The 22,149-nt window shown below is 39.8% G+C and overlaps 1 protein-coding gene across 7 annotated transcripts in view; it reads left to right on the forward strand.

The window, feature by feature from the left end:
• The window catches only part of LOC306888427 (protein c-ets-1-B), a 49,160-nt gene that overhangs the window by 11,796 nt on the left and 15,215 nt on the right, over nt 1-22,149 (forward strand). Inside the window, exons 1-2 of one of the 7 annotated variants that reach the window (XM_079446716.1) lie at nt 15,872-15,974; nt 16,046-16,153. The exons of 1 other annotated variant lie outside the window; for it this stretch is intronic. Coding sequence is in view for 4 of the 6 variants with exons in the window: in XM_079446714.1 (XP_079302840.1) it covers nt 11,542-11,599 (58 nt within the window). In the remaining 2 variants the exon portion in view is untranslated. Of the gene's footprint in view, nt 1-11,305; nt 11,600-15,803; nt 15,975-16,045; nt 16,154-22,149 lie in introns of those variants that run through there. 5 more of the 7 variants (XM_079446714.1, XM_079446718.1, XM_079446719.1 and 2 more) reach the window with 5 other exon arrangements.

Genomic DNA, 22,149 nt, shown 5'->3' on the forward strand with positions numbered 1-22,149 from the left:
CATAGACACGCAGACGCCCACGTGTTTTCAGACAGCTTCAGCGGAGCTGTACTAGTCCTGCATCTGTAGGCTGCAGGCGCAGGTGCAGGCAGTTAAACCAGAGACACGCTGTAAACGACTTTTGCGTTCGACACATATGGGACCTGTATGCTTGTGTCAGTTTTCTGCAACGTGTCACACACTGTAGCTCCTCAAGTCCATCAAGAAGTAATTATTTGTCTGTACTAATGTGCACTAGTAGACTATACTTTTCTATTTAGTATGCAGTCTTGTAACAAATAGAGCGGTCTCTAGCTCTCTACAGTTCAGATGCGAATGCTGCTTATCACCTGGTGTGTTTCCAAAGATAAACCATGCTCCCATTATGCAATAAGGAGGCATTTTCTACATAAACTTCTAGAGAAATCTAGAGATTTAACAATGATAAAATGCTTTAAACTGAGCAGAGTAGGCCAACTACACTCATATCATCATCAGCCCTTGTGAAAAAAGAACCATGTTGAATTGTTTTGAATCTAGTCTACTTCAAATCTTAAACTTTTTTTTTTGTACAACATAAAAGGCTATTTTAAGGGATACTTTACCCCAAAATGTAAATTTGCTGTTAATTTACTGACCTTCAGTGGATCCAAGATGTAGAATACGTTTTTTCTTCAGTAGAACAATACAGAACATTTTTAGAACAGTATTTTTAGCTGAAACCGTGGTCCTTGGTGATTCATAAAATGCAAGTTCACACCTCCCATCACTTTGAAAGTTGTTCCACCTTATTTTTCAACGTGGAAGTAAGTTTTTTAAGGTGCGAGACTTACGATTCATTAGCTACTGTAGGGAAATATAATATAAAAGTGCAGTAAACAGTAAAACTGTTTGCACTACAAACCAGCGTGCTAAAAATTAAGACGATGCATTAAAATAATATGGAAAGAAGGCACCAGTTTGCGTTGTTTTGTACAGCTAAAAATAGCTGGAAGCGGATGACACTGCAAGCCAGACAGACAACACAAAATTACATGTTGAGGTCTTATGAAGAGAAATAGTCAGTCTGTGCAAGAAACTGAACATTCTTTACAACATCCCAAAGCCAAGTGAAGTACTTGATTAGTATGTTAATTAAATATGTTAATTAAAATGTAATTTTACTAATTAATTACGATTATGCTGCGCTAGTATGCTGAGCAGAAATGTAACTAAAAATGCAAAATATAACAAATAAAAAAAATTAATGAGAAATGTTTAATTTCACAAACTATATCTTTGGGCTGAATTCTTCTGTTTTATTCAGTGTTTGTTTTATAATAGGGTGACCATACACCATCTTTTTCCTACATGGTCGGGATTTCTAAATTGTCTGAATTGTCTGGGCTTTGGATTTGTTTTCCTATTGTTGTCATATACGTACTTGCAGAAGGTAACGACTGAGAAGTAGTTTGAATAATAGCCAGTGTTGGGGGTAAAACATTAAAAGTAACATGACTTATGTAATCAGATTACGTTTTTCTTTTTTAAGTAACTAGTAAGGTAACATTACTTTTAAATAGTATATCGGAGTTATTTTTTCAAATAAGTAACACAAGTTGCTTTGCTTTGCCATTTATTTACTACCTCCTCTCCTGTCCCGTGTTGAGAGAAATCAGGAGTGAGGTGCAGAGGCACTTCCTTCAGCCTGAGACTTATTCATCTCACTTTTTGCATGAAAGGGCCTTTACAGTTGCCAAAAATATAACTTTTTGGGATCTACAGAGAACAGTCAAAGCAATGCAATTGTACATATAATACATGGGGACAGTAGAGAGCGTGTCAATAGGAAAACAAAGCAAAAACCTGAACATTTTAGCCAAATTAGAAGTCCTGGCCAGGACATGTCCAGGAAAAAGAGGACGAATGGTCACCCTGTTTTATTATAATACAAATGGCGTTTCACCCATTTTATTATAATATTTAAAAATGTCACATACTTATTTACAAGACTTCATTGCTCAAATTACACATACAGAAAGTCCAATGACACAAATGTGCACACATACAAATACACGTTCTCACAGCTCCATCCATTAAAATCACACTGTAAACTCCCACATCTCTCTCTCTCTCACACACACACACACACTGACAGCTGTGTTATGCAGCTCTGGCACCGCTGGCTTACATTTTACGTGATTTGACAACTGGACAGTTGAATTAAGGAGAAACTGCAGAGCTGATATTGAGAAGTGTGTGTATGACGTTGTGTGGAAGCACCTTCCAGTGTGTGTGTGTGTGTGTGCTAAGTCTGTATCTTTGTATATATATATGTGTGTGTGTGTGTGTGTGTGTGTCTGTTTGGAGGAGAGTGCTGTCTCTGATGAGGGGCACGTCCTCGCGGGCCAAGGCCCATTTTTTCTGGGTTAAAATAAACAGACGACTGGCGGGGGTCTGGGGGTTATGGGAAAGGAGGAAACAGTGATGCTAATCAGTCCTGCACACACTTCCCCCAACTGTAAAACAAAACAAGAGAGAGAGAGAGCATTGTTAGCTGCAAGTGCGCATGAGTGAAAGTTTAGGACTACAGCTCCACTTTGCAAGGTCAAGTGTCGAAACTAACTTCAGTTCCCCTCCAGATCATTTTATTTCTTCATTACGGTTTTCACAAAGGCGATCCATGTTACAATGTTACAAAATCAAATGTATAGGCAACAATTACACAAGCTGAACATTCTGAATTTGCATAATTAAAGGGATAGTCCACCCAAACATGAACTTTTTGTCCAATACAGTATGTTTTACATCTGTAAAACGTAAAACAATTATTATTATTAATTACTCACCCTCATGTTGTTCCAAACCTGTAAGAACTTCGTTGATCTTCAGAACACAAATTAAGATGTTTGATGAAATCTGAGAGAACTCTGACCCTGCATAGACAGCAATGCCACTGAAATGTTTTATGGCCCAGAAAGGTAGTAAGGACATCGTTAAAATAGTCCATGTAATATAGTAATATTATGAAGCTGCAAGTTTTTGTGCACAAAGAAAACAAAAATAACACTTTATTCAATGATTTCTTCTATTAATTTGTCAATGTCTTTACTACCTTTTTCACACGAGGATGAGTAATTAATGACAGAATTTTCATTTTTGGGTGAACTATCTGTTAATGTAAAGCGCAATGTCCTGTTTTTTTTACGCATAGAAAGTGGATGGGATTTATTTGTGTTAAAAAAAAACAAAAAAAACACCATACACGTTTTTATGAGTAACAGAAATGGAATTAAAGCCCAATTTCGTTTAGCATAAGTGTTTGTCAGTACATACAGCTCTAACTTTAACCATATTTAAAAGACAAAAGATGTAATTATGAAATTATATAAAAATATTTCTTAATTAAGTGGGTCATAAAACACCCTTTAATTTAACTAACTGCATTTAATACACATTTAAACTATAATGCATTTTCATTTTAATTGTAAATGACAAGCAATTATGTGTCTTTTGCACCTAAGTATGCTAAAGTGCACTTATTTTTCATAAAAGCTTGTGTGAATCTTGCGTGAGGCATTTTTAACCGATTCATAAGATTTGAGTGAAGCACACCTTAAATTTGTGGCTAAATCACCATCCATTTTATTCGCATGGAAAAGAGCAGCTCAGACATTCTGCCTAAGTTCTCATCAAGAATGTCATACAGATTTAGAATAGCATGTGGGTGATTAAAAAAGAGAGGATACTGAATGCACACGGTCCGTAATTGTAGCATTCCTGCAGTATATGATGGATTGAATAGGCCAGCAGCCTCTGACCTGTCAGATCAATGGACTGAGGAGCGGCAGCGCCGTGGCCTGTTGCACGTGTGTGTGTGTGTGTGTGTGTAAAGACAGAATGACGGGGGAAAAGACGCCTAGAGCGGGGAGGAGGAGAGAGGGCGAGGTGCAGGGATGTAATTTAATTTGCCACACAATGGGGTGAATAGCAGACACGTGGTGGAGCTAATGGAGGAGAGAGATGTGCTTTTTAGCAGTGCTAATTGATAAGAAAGAGCTTAGCCTTTGTTCAAGCAGTCCCCCTCCCTGCCTGTTAGGGACACCATCGGTAAATCCCCATCTGCTGTCCAGGGTCCTCATTAATTCACCAAACACACACACACACACACACAATACACAAAAACAAGTTTGTCTGCTACATTTTTATATCAGTGTGTGTTGATTTGTGAATGTTACATTGTTTCATGATCGGTATCACTGTGAGAAAGTCAATCATAATCCCTCAGTGTTACTTAATTTTATTTTGCTGAAATGTGTAAGCTTCGTTTTACTGCTGTTCATTAGGATACCTATACATATATTTTGTAAACATAATATATATTATCATTACATGATATTGGATATGTAATATCAATATCATAGTTTCCATGTTAAATGCCATCTTAAAAAAAAAAACAATTTTTTTAAATGATTGATTTAGTTTTTTACTTGTTTTATATTTATCACTTTAATTGATCATATTTTAGTTCATGTTATCATAATTTAATTTATTTAGACAAAATAGTATAGAATTTTAATATTTAAAATGTCAGTATTTCCACACTTGTCGATCAAGTTCCAAATATATAAAGAAAATAATTAATTAATTAAAAATAAGTATAACTAATTTATTAAGTATTTAATGTGTTGCATTATCCAAAAACCTTTAGTTTTTGTTGGAATTTTGCAGTAAACAAACAAGACTGTGACCAATATGAATTACTCATATATGATATGATATGTTTGGCCATTCCCAGTATAAATGCTGTTTGATGTCCAGCATAAACTCATCTTGTTAGCACCCATGGCTTGATTCTTGATGGTAGCTGTTATACAGATGTTACACTGCTCAGCTCTTCCCCAGCCTGATCTGATACCTCATAACTACCGAAACCATGACAACAGCACAGTGGCGATCAGAGAAGCGGCGTCTGCGCCGGGGTCTTCCTCCAGCATCTGACTGCAGCATAATGAACTCCTTAACACAGCCTGATTGCCCTCCTCCGGGTAAATTCCCATACAACTATGAACAGTTCTGAGGCAAAGCATATGCTTCCAGTAAGTGTGACGGGCCAGAGAGCGAGAAACGTGTTTTTCCTTCACTGTATCCTGGAGACTGCTTGTTTGGGGGAGTCAACAACTTCTGATGTTGCTTGTGATCCAATTTGGAGAATGAATGAATTTTGATTTTATGAATCAAGACCAAGACTCCCCCGTATTCATGCAGAATTTCATATACTTCGTTGGCTACCTTGAGGAGGTTTCTGAGAAATGCTGTTGCTCTACAGTTAGCTGGTATTTGGGTACTTATCCCAGACTTTGCTGGTTTGTACACAACAATTTTTCCATCCTATAATACAGCAGCCAACAAGACAGAAGCAGCATTGGAAAATTAATCCACGACGAAAATACACTAACGGCTGAATGAGGTGTTTGGCTGTTGGCCAGTTGGTCAAATTCCCACCAAAAACCTTCATGGATCTGATACACAAAGTTAGGATAATTAAGATTTTTAAATGTCCCTTCTGCTCACCAAGGCTGCATTTATTTGATTAAAATGCAGTAACATCAGTGCTAATATTGTGAAATATTATTACAATTTCAAATAGCTGATATCTATGTGAATATATGTTAAAATTTAATTTATTTCTGTGATGTAATGCTGAATTTTCAACATCATTACTCCTGTCTTCAGTGTCACATGATCCCCCAGAAATCATGTTGATATACTGATTTGCTGCTCAAGAAACATTTCTGATTATTATCAGTTGTGCTGCTTCATATTTTGTAGGAATCCTAATATACTGCCATTCAAAAGTTTGGTGCAAATAAGAAATTAATACTTTTATTCAGAAAGGATATTTCAAATAAATCATGCTTTTTGAACTTTCTATTAACAATTCCATGAAAAAAGTATCATCGTTTCCACAAAAATCAGCATATCGGTATATTAGAATGATTTCTGAAGGATCGTGTGACACTGACGACTGGAGTAATTATGCTGAAAATGCAGCTTTGATCACAGGAATAAATTACATTTTAAAATGTAATCACATAGATTTTTTATTTTTTTTAAACATTGTAATAATATTTCACTAAATGTATGATTAATTTTTTTGTTTGCTTATTTGTGACTGTGAGCATTCTTTCAAAAACATAAAAAAAAAAAAAAAACTTAATTATTCCAGTTGTTTGACCGTAAGTGTAATATATTTGAAAACAGAGCCATGCCATCCCAATCACACATGATACAACAGAGTCAAAACAGATTATGAAACTGGCAAGAAAGCAACAAATCCGTGACAGTCTGCAGGCCGGACGTAGGCACCCTTTCTTAAAAGGAGAAAAAGGGCCACTCAGCAACCTCTGGCTCTGATATTAGTCAGCAACCCCATTAGTCTTAATGGCTGCCTCTGGGCGCAAGGGAGCCTGGTCTGTCCTTTTAAAAGTACATACAAGGAGCTCATTAAGACTTAAAACAAAGCGGAGCAGTGAGAGGGGGTTGAGCGAATGAGTGAGTGAGTGACTGACTGACAGGAAGGAGAGAAGTGCGAGATCTCCTCCTTCCATTAAGATCCCTTCCCCCTTCCAGCTCTCATTGACGGGTTCTTGTGACCACAGAAGCCCCATAAAGGCTCAGCCATTTCCATAATCGCTCATATCTGTCGGATGAAACACTATCCAGACAGCTTAATGGACACTCAGAAGAATCCCTGTTTAAAAATCCATAGCTAATCAATAACGCTGGCTCCCCGGCCTCTCAGCGCAGCTCGCAGATGTGCACCGCCGTACTCGCAGCCTAGTATTGACCCGGCTAATAGGGTTATTCTGAACACAGAGACCTGGGCTGGTCACGTTTCTTACCTCAGCTTTCCATCACCGAAGCTCTTTGTGGAAAATCCGGGAGGTCAGAATTAGTTTTACGGAAACGCACGAATCTGCCGTGACGTAGAGTGTTCTAGGCAGCCGTTCCCACAGTTGTCAAAACCGTTGGGCTCCACTTAGGAAACGAGCTGATCAGCACATGAAAATTGTCGAGGCAATCTGTTACCATGGCAACTAATTAAGTTAAGGCAGTCACAGGCCCTCATCCCTCCGCCTCCATTCACCTCCTTTTAGACATGAGTCAATCTTTACTCAAATCCATAAGTAGGGCGATTCGATTTATGAAATTGAATTTCAGCTGTTCACAACATGAGTCGAAACAACCAGATATACATTCGTTGACGTTTGAGCTTTTTCAATGCATATATAGCCTAGTGGAATTTGTTTTTAAATGCTCATTATAATTGAGCGGCAAATCAGCATATTATAATGATTTCTGAAGGATCATGTGACACTGAAGAAATCCAGCTTTGATAAACAGGAATAAATCACATTTTAAAATACTATTCACATAGAATACAGCTACTATGAATTGTAATTATACTGGACAATATTACTGTTTTACTGTATTTTTAATCAAGTAAATGCAACGTTGGTGAGCAAAGAGACTTCTTTTGAAAATCGTAATTATTCCAAACTTTTGACCAGTAAAGTCGTGACGTATTGTCAAGTATGGTGACCCATACTCGAAATTGGTGCTCTGCGTTTAACCCATCCAAGTGCACACACACAGCAGTGAGTAGTGAACAAATGCGCACACACACACACACACACACACACACACACACACACACACACACACACACACACACACACACACACACACACACACACACCCGGAGCAGTGGGCAGCCATGCTGCGGCACCCGGGGAGCAGTTGGGGGTTCGGTGCCTTGCTCAAGGGCACCTCAGTCGTGGTATTGAGGGTGGAGAGAGCGCTGGACATTCACTCCCCCCACCTACAATCCCTGCCGGCCGGGGACTCGAACCCGCAACCTTTCGATTACGAGTCCGACTCTCTAACCATTAGGCCACGACTTCCCCGTAGGCTATGTGTATTCAATTAAAAAACAGAGCTATGGCATCCAATCAGAAGTGATACAATAAAAGAAAGACAGTCTTTGCTCAAATACTTAAGTTGTGTGATACAATTTATAAAAAAAAAAATATTTGAATTGCTCACAACATGAGTTGAAATCAGCCAGATATACTTTTTTATACAATCCTCTTTTTTTTTTTTTTTTTCAGCACCAATAATAATTGATGATAATTGGGAAGCAAATCAGTATATTAGAATGATTTCTGAAGGATCATGTGACACTGAAAACTGGATAATGATGCTGAAAATTCAGCTTTGATCACAGAAATAAATTACATTTAAAATATATATTTTCAAGTTGAAAACCATTTTTTTTTTTCTTAGTGTGAAGAACATTTGAAAAATCTGAAGAACCTTTTTGTACTTTAAAGAACCTTCTGTGGAATGGAAGGGTTCCATGGATGTTAAAGCTTCTTTATGGAACCATCGATGCTGATTAAGAACCTTCGTTTTTAAAAGTGTTCTTTCAAAAACATTCAAAAATCATCAATGAGACGTGATGCAATAGCATCAAAAAGAGTCAATCTTTGCTCAAATCCATAAAATGGGTGATTCAATTTATAAAATTAAATCTGAACTGTTCACAACACGAGTCGAAACCAAGCAGATATGCACTTGTTGAGGTTTGAGTGCTGTTTTAATGCAAATAAAGTGGATTTTTTTATTAAATTTTATTTTTAATTGGAGGTGTCTGAAAGTTGGCTAGGATTCAGATCCAGCGCTGCCGGTGTGGCGAGAGGATCCTCTGTAAAATCTTAAATTGGGTTTTTACTGATCTAGTCAAGGTGGGCAGGAAATACACTGAGGTGTTTATGAGGGCTGGGTCGAAGTTATGAGAGCACTCGTTACTTTCAGATAATTTGCAGACTATTAGCCAGACGGGAGACGTGTCTTTTTATCCTCTTCTGTTGCTGGTGTGATTCCACCGCTCTGGTGAGAGTTCAACTGAGCATAGCTCCAGCCATTCACAATGACGAATGGGATACTAAAACACGAGCCAGAGCAGATTACACTGTTTATCTGTGTTTTTAAATAGACTGAATAGTTTTCTTGCCCTTGGCAGCTTTTCCTTGAGAGAGTGAGGTGTGTCGCATTCATCATTTGGAGGTCAGCATGTCCAGCTTTTGAAATCATTGAAGAACAGCACATGCGAGTACATGGGCGTTTGTGAGCTGTTATGGTGATCTGACACTTTCAGCAGTAGATTGCATCAGTGCAGTTAGGCAACATTTTTACTTGTGTTTTTTTGTTTTGTTTTTTGAGTCTAAAGAAATTGCTCAAGACTATTCACACAGATAATGGACAAGATGTGACCTCTGTTTCTTTGTGAAACTGCTCTCTTTATCAACATCAGCTTCTCTGTGTTGAATAAGCCCCTAACAGTAAGTGAAATTGAAAAATGGAAGTTCCCATAACTATTCAAGTGGCGATTGTTCCCAAGAATTGACCAAATTCGTTTCCAGGTCAGATGTAATCACAGCTTCGTGATCCCTGGAGACCGTACGCTAAAATGCAACGCTCCGTCTCATTGGTTGAGCTTCACTTTAGTGCAAGAAGGGGTAGGGATGCAAAAGCCACATTTGAAAAGTGTTTACACTGATTTTTCAGTGGTGGTATTACTGTATTTACATAAGACTCACAATGAAGTCTTGTGCACAGCCAATATAGAACAAGGAGGTGTGTGCTGATTGGAATGACTGGTAAATTTTCATCTGGCTCTTAAAGATGCAGTGCAAGGAAAAGGGTAGATTGAGACTGAAGGGCCAGAGGAATTAATAATTTTCTAGATTCTGACAACCAATAAACAGTCTACTTGGGTGTCTGTTCCAAATTACCATGATGTGATGCACCTTCAGTTTCTATTATCAGCTACTGGTTTTATTGTAGCTAGTATCACAAAGTTTGCAAATAATAATAATAATAATAATCACCTTTTTTCATTAAAACATTATTTTAACAAGCAAAACACATTGAGTTCCGATAGAGGAAGCCTTGTTTTATAAAACAATAAATATAAAGAAAAATATAAATGAATAAATAAATAATTACTTTTTATATCAAAATTAATTTTATTAAGCAAAAATGGAATCTTACCGATAGAGGAAATCTTTACATCCATATAAAAGCTATCTGTGTTGTGTGTGTGTGTGTGTATATATATATATATATATATATATATATATATATATATATATATATATATGAAAGTGAAAGTGACGTGACATGTGGCCAAGTATGGTGACCCATACTCTGAATTTGTGCTCTGCATTTAACCCATCCAAGTGCGCACACACTGTGAACACACACCCGGAGCAGTGGGCAGCCATTTATGTTCCAGCACCCGGGGAGCAGTTGGGGGTTTGGTGCCTGGGTTTGGTTGCTTAAGGGCACCTCAGTCATGGTATTGAGAGCACTGGACATTCACTCCCCCCACCTACAATTCCTGCCGGACCTGAGACCCAAACCAAGGACCTTTGGGTTACAAGCCCGACTCTCTATCCATTTGGCCACAACTGCCCCTCTCTATAAATATATATATATATATATATATATATATATGTGTGTGTGTGTGTGTGTGTGTACATACATACATACACACACACGCACACACTCACACACACACACACACACATATATAAATTTATATAAGAGTTAATAATAGTCTATACCATTTTTTTTTGCTAAAAATGGGGAATACACACACACACACACACACACACTGATGTTGGTTTTTGTTTGGGACTCTCCATAGGCGTAATGGTTTTTATACTGAACAAACTGTGTGTGCTATTGCCCTACACCAACCCTACACCTAAACTTAGCCCTCACAGGAGACTTTGTGCATTTTTAGATTAAAAAAAAAACCCACAATTTAGTATGTTTTTTAAGCCTTTTGAATTACGGGGACATAGGCAGTGTCCTCATAAACCACCTTCATATTGTAATACCTCTGTCATACCCATGTCATTATACAAATTTGTGTCCTCATAAACCACATAAACATACATACACACACACACACACATATATACATATATATATATATATATATATATTAATAATAGTTAATTTATATACCTATACTTTTTCGCTAAAAATGGGGAATATACACACACACACACACACACACACACACACATAGTTTATCATCCATTCTATTGTAGCTGAACCGTTAGCATTGAGCTCACAGCTGGTTTTGAAACGTTTTGAAATGAAGTGCAGATTGGCGGCGCGTGCGTCGCGTCCAGGGAGAGACAGCAGAGCGGAGTGTAATTGAATTGAATCACCGCCCCTTTACGCGGATCAGCCTCTTCCGTGCCGCACACAAAACCGCCCTGGACCGGGGTAACTAACAGAGGGAGGGAATGAAAGAGTGATTGAGATAGATCGGAGAAAGAGAGAGGGAGGAAAAGAGACGCTTCAGTACTTCAGAGATCGGATCTTGTTAAGGGAAAACCTCTGTCATTTCGAAGAAACTCCAGGCACACAGACGGACTTTGGAGGACACGTTTGGGACTAAAAACATACAATCAGACTTTGTACATTGAATGCGTGACAATGACGGCAGCTGTCGATATTAAGCCGTTAACTATAATAAAATCTGAAAAAGTAGACGGTAAGTGCTCTACTCGTTTTCTCATCCTTATTGCTTTGATTTTTGATTATTGCAAAACGCGTATTCGTCACTTGTCCAGTCAGTTATGAGTAACTTTTGCGCATACTGAGGTAATGTCTATGTGGAATGAATTGCAATCGAGATAATGTAGCATACAGTCATGATTTGATGTCAGACAGAAATGTTCCGAAACAAATGTTTTTGATCAGTGAGTGATAGACAGGTACAGCCTGCATGCGGCGCTCCAGATGTGCCAGCCCTTGATTCAATGCTATACAAGTCTTATGTAATATTTGAATTCTAACCCATTGGTTTTTAGTTTACTCCTAGCCTAATTTCAGCCAAGTTAGTGAATATGTTTTATATGTGGTCACAGTTGTAACCAGTGAGGGAAAACTGTTTAGCTGTTCTATAAGACCCAGCAGAAAGTTGCATACAGTAGACTAATATAATGCTGTATTATCATGCAGTTGTGAGAAAATGGTATAAATTAATACAAGAATACATATATTTTACTTTATTACCCCCTTTTTTTTCTTGTTATCCAGTTTTTATTATGTTAATCAGCCAGACACATATTGACATTGATAACCTTTCTTTTGTCCCACTGGCCACAGATATGACCACAAACATGTTTGCATGTATTCTAATCACGAGATAGCAATAATACTTTATAGGAATCATATTTGTTAAACATGTGTATTATGACATGTTTTACATGCTTTCTTTTATGGAGCTTTCAGATTGGAATTAAACTGCTCTGGTCATGTGACTACTTTTACCAGTCTTGTACAAATGTTCTTATGAAATGTAGTCAGTCCTCACTTTCATTTATAGTTTACAACTCTGTAAATTTATGCCACAAATGTTACCGGCAGGATTAAATGGGTTAAATACTGTGATGTTGCATTAATATATTCAGAGCATATTGTTGTCTTTTCAATCATTTGAACAGCTATACTGATATTATGTCCAAAACTGGACTCTACGGTGCAAGAATGAGTGCAATGTAATCATTTTAGCAAATACTGTACATGAAGAGTTTGACACCAGACTGATGTTGACTGCCACACATGGCCTCTCATGACATGACACAGTTCACCACTTTATATAGTCGTGTTTCATTTCATGCATGACCAGCAGGCTTGAATTTTAACTACAAGAGTGATTATTTTCATGTCAAGCTGACTTTCAGAACATTGCGTCATCTAATGTTCTCATGCATTTAGTGTAAGTTCATTATTTGGTCATTGGCTGAGCCCTGGGCTTTCTTTCCTTTTATGCAGATATTATGGGCCTCCTTGTTACTGCATGATTAATGTTTCTTTCTTTCTTTTTGTTTTGATGTGTGTGCTTGTGCAATCTCGCGCATGCATGTCATGGCAGGGAATTTCCCTTTTGGCTAAAGAGTGGTCAGTGTCAACTGAATGAAGTTTATCATGATGCTGCTTCACTGTCCATTCATACCACATCCATTAACCCCCACTGCTGACCCGGCTCAGGAGGGGCTGCATGCCTGACCAGGGCGAAGGGAGGGAGGGAGAGAGGGAGGAAAGATGCCATGCTGGTTAAGCAGTCAGCAGTCTCACACTCCCCCTCTGTATTCCTGATGACTGGAATAAAGCGACGAGCATGCAAGTGGGATGTTAGCACATGTCTCGGCCCGGTAGGCTCTTTAAGAATATGACCCTCTTTTTTGGCCCGCAAGGGCAGGGTGAGTTCAGTGGCTGCTAGTTTCCCTATGATAAAATGCTGACTGGCTTCGACCACAGCTGGTGGTTCTACACGCAGAATTCTGACTCCCAACCTCTCAAACACACACACACACCACCAGCTGTTAATACATCATGGAAAAAGGCATTCACCTTTACAAGCATGTCAGAACGAAAGCTAAAACATAATGACTCCAGCTTGATGTGCAAGATGTGATATGAATCATTACCACGCTTGCATATTCTCGCATGCACAAGGGCCTGCTCTCTTTTCACACACAGTTTCAAAGTTTACATTTACAAATACACTGGCACATGACCACGCGTAGACACTCTCCAACACACATGCACAAGCTTTCTCTTCGCATGGAAAAACAGTTGTGCGCTGTTAAAAAAAAGTGCTGATACTTGCAGCGGGGGTTGCCAAAATATCGTCCTATCTTGCAAAACAATTTCTCAAGACGAGCTCCCTTGAGTTCAGTCAACCGTGAATGTTCAGGCCAGGGTGAATGGAGTGCATTGGCAAAGACTGTACAATCCACGTAAGACATGTTTACTGCTGGTCTGCTACTTTAGTCTTTTGGAAGAATGGATATGAGCACCTTACTGGTCCCATGTTCAGCACAAAGTGCTTGTAGGAGTGTAAAGCTCTGGCAGACTGGCACAAATGATAGTTTCTAGCATGCACACGTCGTTAATGCGGAGAAAAAACAAGCCCGCCTTTTCCCACCACCCATTTGCTTTTTGACTCTGTTTATACAAAAGTGATGAATGGTTGAATTCAATCAAGAGTCACACAAAAGTTGTTTAGAGTTCAGTCAAGATTATCTGATTTACCCCGGAGACATGTAGTGAAGAGACAATGGAACCTACACAAGAACAGGACAGCCTCGATAAACACACTTACATTCATTAATGAAATTGCTAAAATAAGATAGCGTATGGAGTTAGCACAAAACAATCTCCAAGAACACACAGATAGTCTGGAAGCAAAAGTGTTTACGTGGAAAAGACTGACCGCACGACCTGCTAAGGAGCCCACAAGTCATTCACAAGTTTGAACCTTGTTGTGGTGCAGCACAGATGTTAGAACGGCCTTATGGTCAAAGATAAACCCATGTAACATCTGCTACCAAAATGGCTAATGCTGCTCCTACCCAGCCAGTTTTGCTGTGCCAGAAGTCTTCAGCATCTTCTGAGAGCGTTGCTTTGAAAGGGGCGTAGTCAAAATGCTTGACAACGGGGTCACTCCTTTCATCTTTGCCCAAAGACTACTTAGCACAGTGAAATGAGTCAGCAACAACATGAGAGACAGCCAGGGGTCACCTCCCACTCATTTCGGCCTAGAGAAACAACCCTTGATGAGGGTATCTGGTCTTCCCTTTCTCCTTCTTTCTCACTCTGTGTCCATCTCAGGGTTCAGTGAGTGACAGGAATGTCTGAGGATTGGGTGGGCTGCCCATCTCCCATGTTTATCTGATTAAGACACTGCAGACACTCTCTCTCATCCTGATCCCCTTTTTTTGGCCCGCTCGTACACCCTTGCTTTAGATACCACACACTGAGCACTAGTGCAGAAGTAGACAAGTGTGAAGAGATGATAATTCAAGCAGGCAGTCTTCTTCAAGGGTCTATCTTAAAATGGCCTGGATTCCCGAGTTACATAACAGATAGGTTTCTGTAATGTCAGACACTTTCACCAGGCCTAAGCATGCCTTGCTTACCTGACAGCTGTGCAAATACGGACCCTGGCAATCAAGGATAGTCTGATGTGGGTCTCTGAGGTTTTATAGTTTGCTGAACAGTGTACGAGTCACTTCAAAAAGAATTTACTAATGTGAGGTGTAGGGTTTAGAAGTGAGTTGATTCATATTTGACACTTCACCAGGCTCAGGCCTTGAGGCTACGATGAAACACCGTTAGATCACAGTGTCTTGCCTACTGTTGTGAATGACTCCCCCTTCACAGAATGTCCACTGGCTACATGACTCCCCTGTCAGAAATTCTTTCTGGTGAACACAGGTTTTTATTGTTCCCTTTAATGTGTAGTCATCAAAGGGTGAAGGGAGGTCCTAGCCTTTATTCCTTCAAGTTATTGGCACAAGCTAATGGCACAAACAAACGTTTTCCGAATCGTTACATGCGTCAGAATGACTGAACCATACGTCAGCACCGTTTTCGCCGTAACATACTTGTGAAAGCCGTTCTGACCCACTTCACTGTGTTGCAGTTTGAAGTCTTCCCAATAGTTATCTCTGGCCCTGCTTCTCTGAACTTCAAAAGACCAAAACAAAAGCAAAAGACACAGCATGTCCCAGAGCATGAAAGAAATAACAACCACAGTGTATTTTTTCCCAGCATTTTACAGCACCCATTTTCTCCCCTGTGTTCCATGTCTCTCTTTTTTTCCCCCTGCGTTTGTCTCTCTACCGTCTGCGTGCCACATGGGTTCTCGCCTCGTCTCCCTGGCCCCTGATGTGGCGTCTGCCTAGTGCTGTCTTCTCATCCCCGCCGCGTGCTACAGGCTAATTACTGAGTCACAGCCCCTGCCGTGCTGACTCCAGCACCCACCCCTCCTCCTATAAGACATTAGCCCTACCCAGTCCCTCCGAAGTTCTCTGGTGGGCTCTAGACCGCCTCCTGGGTGGTGGGAGGCCCTTGAGGTGAGTAAGCCAGCCGGACCGGTGCCTGTCTTTCCATGCCACTCTTGTTTTTCACTGTGGCTGTTTTGCAGATGTCTACTGAGTATAACAGAGAGTCGCGGAGGGTGGCGTTGGATCTGCTTTTGAGATCAGAGCGGCATCCCAACTAGTTCTGGCTACGTGTCTCACAACTCACGGAGGTAGAGGAAGACCTGTTCCCAGATTCCACTCTCCCATCGGTGTATGCACTTTCACAAAGAGCTGGTTTTGTAATTATCCTACTTTTGTCTCACCTCTTTGAACACAGTTCCTACCTTAGAGACACATTGGCGGAACGCTCCTGGCTACCAGTCTGGTTACATGTGATATCTTAAGCTTTCTCTGAGGTCCAGGTGTTTGGCTGTAGCTAGCTTTACCGTCTCTCTTGGTTTGTGAGTGCTACTTGATGTACAGCTGAAAAGAAGGCACATGATCCTTGGCAGTCACAAGAGCCGCCACAGCTGGGACTCTTTCTCATTCAACCTTCTCCCCGCTATCTACATATTTCTGACAGAGAGGCTCTGCTCGGGCGATTTAGGGACGAGAGCAGTTAAAGGCGTTCTGTGTAGGTGTCTGGATCGGATCCAAGAGGGGGTCGTAATGAGGGCTAGTCTTTGACATTGTTCACTTACACCAGTTGAGCATGGTGGGATTTGAAAACTCGCCCCTTTCTCATAAAACCATGGTTAGTCTGACTTTTTTTTTTTAGCTTGTGAGAGTGTTCAAATAGAACATGTTTAAAGCATTTTAAACTATTCCTTACACAGTTGAGAACTGCAGAAACTTAATTTGGCATGCCTCTCTGCTTCTGCTTTCTGACACATTTGATGTTGACATTTGTCATCATAGAGGATTTTACTGAAATGATCCATCACTTTAGTCACTTTGATGATGTGTTAGCACACCGTTGTGCTCTGAGGATCGATGTGTATTTCAGAACAATTGCATCTTCTTTTCCAGCCATCCATTCATCTATTTTGGGCTCGTGAACTCTTTTCATTGCTACAGCTGTGGTACTTTTCTCTGCGTACAGTTAATTGTGTAATTGGTCCATTTAGAGCTGAACTCAAAGGCACACTGGTTTTTAGGTCACAAATACAGGACAAACTCACACAAAAATCGCGTCCACATAAGCGATTGTAAAACAAGGCAGGAATGTGTGGCACGATACATAAAAACAATGCGGTCTGTGGGGAATTCATTTACCGAGAATGCATCTGTTGGCCATCGGCTGGTTCCACAATAGCAGAAACCATTAGCCATTAGCTTGCTAATTGCATGCAGAGCTTTCCTTCCTTCATTTCCCTGATACTGAAAGCTGCTTGCTCATAAACTTAGCTCAGGCATGACTGACTACTCATGTATGATTTCGCTTTGATTAGAAATGCTTTTGGACGTATTTATATCTAGTGCTGGAAACATGTATTTTGTTCCCCCTCTTGAAGTGCTGCAATTTCAGGTGCACTAAGAAGAGGTTATTGGAGGTTTCTAGGAAGAATGCCACTGAAAGAGTAAACTGTTTGTCAAGATCAGCATTTGTTTGTTCAGAAATCTAAACAGTATGATTCACTGATCCAAGTGCACTCGCGGTCTTTTAGAGGTGTTCACTCCTGCAATGCAGTTACACTCTCACAATTTGCATGCTGCAAACCGCCTCCGCTTTACTTTGCAGTATGCATAGTAGCATTACTATACGTATCTCTGTAATGCATACCATGACAATTGCAGGCATGAGTGCAGACAAAAAAGCAATTCATCAGACCTAGATTGTGGTAATACAAACGCTTCAGATCTAGGTACAATAGTGGTGCCATTTCAACCCTACCAGATTGTGCAATTAACTGAGCAACCTTATGAGCAAGAACTTGAATGCCCAATTTTAAAGTCGCTCCTGCCAGTAATTGTGATTTGAATGCTTAGTGTGACACACTGATGGCGATGTGTGTGAGACCATCTAGTGAACCCGGATCACCCACTGGCTGGGTCTCTAAGAATAGCCACAGTGTTCCAGGGCAGGAAAGCCCCCGATGCGTGACCCGGGCAGGGTGGACGGACTCTGTGCTGCCTTTGGGAGCTTAATCGTGGGCCGCTGCTATTCCTGTCTCGACCCGGCCCGGTCTGCATGCTTTCAGATGGAAATCTAAACAGTGGGCAGAACAAGCACTTCTCTCACTGGATCCCCCACCCTTGACCGTGCCTTGTTCAGCGCGGACCTGCTGCGTGAATGGCCCTCCTTCATGCGGGCTAGGTTTATCACACGCTCTGAGAAATATAGGTCAAGAGATAAAGAACTGAAGGTGTTTTATGGGCTACCCTGACACCCTGCTACCCTGCTGAGACCCACAACATTTTGCTGGTTTGAGGATTTTTTTGTTGTCCTTTGTACTGAGCTCCACATCCTCAAATTACTTTATTTTCAGACTGGATTTTGATGGCATATGCAACTCCGAATTGAAACAGAAAGAAAGCGAAAAGGGAAACGCATGTGGGGTAAGATATATGCTAATTTGACATACAGACACAAATACACCAAGCACAAAAAAGTATTCAGAAGCTCAAATACCATCCAGACTATTGAGGGCCTCAAATGAGCTATTTGGCTTTTATTACACACCCACTCGCAGTCTCTCACGCACTTAAGACAGACCCCTCACACACATAAATGCAGACACACAGTTCTTTGAAGTGTGTCTAATCTTAGAACGGACCATTAACACTATCATCAATGTGTGATCTGTAATGCTGTAGATCGGCCTTGGCTAGATGTGTGCATCTCATTAAATCACTGAACATGCTATGGAAAACACTGAATGGGCTGGATGGGCGGAGACCTGTGGTCATGCCAGCAGTGATGTCATCCCTTCGGGGACTCCATTCATGTTGTCTTGGATGCTCTCACACTACAGATAAGTGAATCATCCGACCCCTCCCCACCACACCCGACTCCATGAGACCACCAGGGCCTCATGACCATAATCACAATTTCACAGCCCCCTGACTAATGCAGAGAGCTGAGACGGGCCGACATGCACTCATCCACACCGCCCAATGCACACCTGCACTGTTATGAAGGTTTTCCGTGTGGGACTGTATGGCTCAGACCCAAGATCTTTTGTGCCTAATGCGGTTCAGTGGACAGAATTATCAAGGATTCATATCTACGGCTATTAGCGATTTATAGTTACTCTCTATGGAAATTAATACAATGCTCATTTCATTCATTGAACTTCACATGCTGAGCTAATGATTCGTTTGCTTCACAGAAGAACATAATGTTGGAATGTCAGTGTGATCAACTGTTCGCGGCTGATTTGAAGTTTAACCACCATTTAAAGTAGTCGGTCAAGCTACACTTAAAAAAAGGTTGCCGAAAAAGTTTCTACATTTCAGGTATTTAAGGGAACATTATGAGAGTGTAACTCTTGAAATTAATACTTAAAGCCTTTATGTATAATGCATTATAAGTAATTTTAATGCATTAATTATGCCTTGTAATGCATTGTACAATCTAATGAATAATTGTAACCAGAGTTAATACATTACTTATCAATTCATTGTTAAACTATGCATTTTAAATTTGGTTATAATTATTTACGACAATATATAATGTATTACAACGCACATTATGAATAATTATAAAGCATTATACCCTTTAATAACCCTTGATAATGCATTACACATAAAAGCTTTAAGTAAAAATATTGTGATGAACATTACAACTTGATAGTAGACGCAGAGTTTAAAATGAATCGGTGAATCGTTTATTTGATCAAATTAATTTTTATATTTGATCAGTGAATCATTTATATACATGAACCATGAGAACGGACTGATTCACTAAAATGAATCGGATTTCCAGTGGAATATGAGAGAAGGCATGTTTGATTAAGTTTGTTATATACTGTTTGATGACTGTGGTTGGCCAATGATAATATTAACGTTTGCGTTCACAGAATGCATCTTCCATCTGTTTTGGTAGTAACAGCATGCAGATTAGATCAGTTGACGTGAAGCTTTTCTATGAAAATGGCTCCCTATCCTTTCGCTTCAGGTGTCCTTGCAGATATGTGGTTTTTGCCAAGTGAGCATGCAACATAATCAAGTGAACACTGCAGACACTAACAGATTATTAAATTATTAATTCAATAAACTAGCAGAAAGATAAACTCAGTGCATGTTTTTCCTGATTTGATTTCATAGCATGCTCTGAACACTGAATGCACAGATTGAGCTGTCATTTGGCTTTTAATTTGATCTAAATATGCAACCATTTCAAATCGCCAGGCTGCTATTTTTCTTGTTCAGAAAGCACTTTGCATTTATCACTAATGCAAAAACCTCACTGCAATTTGTCTTTTATATTGCGTAGAAAAAAATAAGGAACATTTGCACTTTACCAGGGTCTTCCGGAGTCTTTCTTGCCAGTTCTGGCCTTGTATCATCTAATGTGAAAATGGTCCTTTTCTGCATTGAATGAAGCCGCTGACGTCCAGCTGGTAGAATGGCCTCTCTAATGTGCAATTAAACACTGTAAATGGAGACTGCAGCATCTCGCTCTAATCGAATCACACAAGAGCACTGCATTGTTCTTCTCCATTTAGATGCTCCACATAATGCATCACCGCAAGTCCTTCCCTGTTTGAGTCAAGTGTGGTTGCAGATCGGGAGGAGGAGGTTAGGAGGGACAGCTGTTGTGCATTCCTGGCTGGGTTATGTCGTGATGTGGATCGACAACAGCGAGCACGAACCCATACGGCGCCCAGGGCTGGCAGTTTCAAAACCGCACAGAGATGCCAGAACATCTGGGTGTCAGTAGAAAAGCAGTCACAGACGGCAAAAAAAAGACACAAAGTGTTGGCTTTCCACAGTCTGGACTGTGCATTTAGCTCACGGACAAATTCATTGAGTCACAGGCGGGCGCTTTTTGACGGCTACCAGTAATAGAATAACCACCCCTCACCTTGTGTTTTTGATCGCATTACTGTCCCTTCAGCGAATTCTTCGCTCGGCTTTGTGACATTCTTCAAACCCTCAGGGTTTTTTTCCTAGACCCTCTTTTTTCTCGCTAACCGCCACCCCGGCAGTCCTAATTGGATCAGTGGAAGTTATCGGGCACTGTTAAACTCATCAAAGCCCTCTCTGTGTCCTGCCGGGTGCCCACGAGCAGAGAGGGTGAGCTCTCCAACACTGCGCCGTCTGTTTGACGGCCCGCAGCCTGCTGTGACATCATCACCCCTCTGCCACAACCTCTGACCCCTAACTATTGACCCCTGCCAACAGAGGCCCATCTGTCTGTGGCTGGGGACGGAAATGGGACAGCTTGCTGGGCGGAAGGGATTGTGGGATGGTGGTCATCAGTGTAGAATCTGACCTGTGACACACACTCGGTGTGTTTGCACACTGTCCTTGGCTCTGAGCAGCAGTCTAGGAGGTCAGGTTGGAGGTGGTTGATGTGTGTAGGCCTGCAGGACAACTACATTTAAGTGTGTGATGCTGACTCTGCTGGTTTACTTGCTGTATATGATGATGCAATTCTTCACACTGATTGACTCACTTCTGGTCTGGAGAGTAATTTTGTGGAAATAAAACTCTTGAGATCTGGGATTTTATTTCATTTTTGTGAACGTAGTATATATTTATTTATTTTGACTTGGATTGTAGTAGATTTTTTTATTATTTTTTTTATTTTATTTCATTTATTTTATTAATTAATTATATTTTATGAAATGTAATATGTGTTTTAATTAATTTGGCTTGATATATTTAATTTTACAAATGTAATTATAATTTTTTTACTTACCTTAATTTTTATTTTATTTATTTATTTATTTGTAAAATGTATATTTTGTGAAGTAATGTAGTTTGTTTTCTATGATTTGTTTTGCCTTGACTTTATTTTACTTTAAGTAAAAAAACAAGAAAAAAAGAAGGTAAAACGATCATAATTTGTTTTATTTTTCATTTGTTGTGACTTGATTTTATTATTTTATTTTTCGTAAAATATTGTATATCTTATGACAATGGAGTGTGTTTTATTTTTTCCTTGATTTTTTTTTATTATTTATTTTAAGCAAATTAAAGTATTAAGTAAATAAAACTGAGCAAAATAAAATAAAAAAATCATTTTTTTATTTTTTATTTGATTTGGCTTGCTTTT

This window comes from Barbus barbus (genome assembly GCF_936440315.1).
Source record: "Barbus barbus genome assembly, chromosome: 22".
Classification (NCBI taxonomy): domain Eukaryota; kingdom Metazoa; phylum Chordata; class Actinopteri; order Cypriniformes; family Cyprinidae; genus Barbus; species Barbus barbus.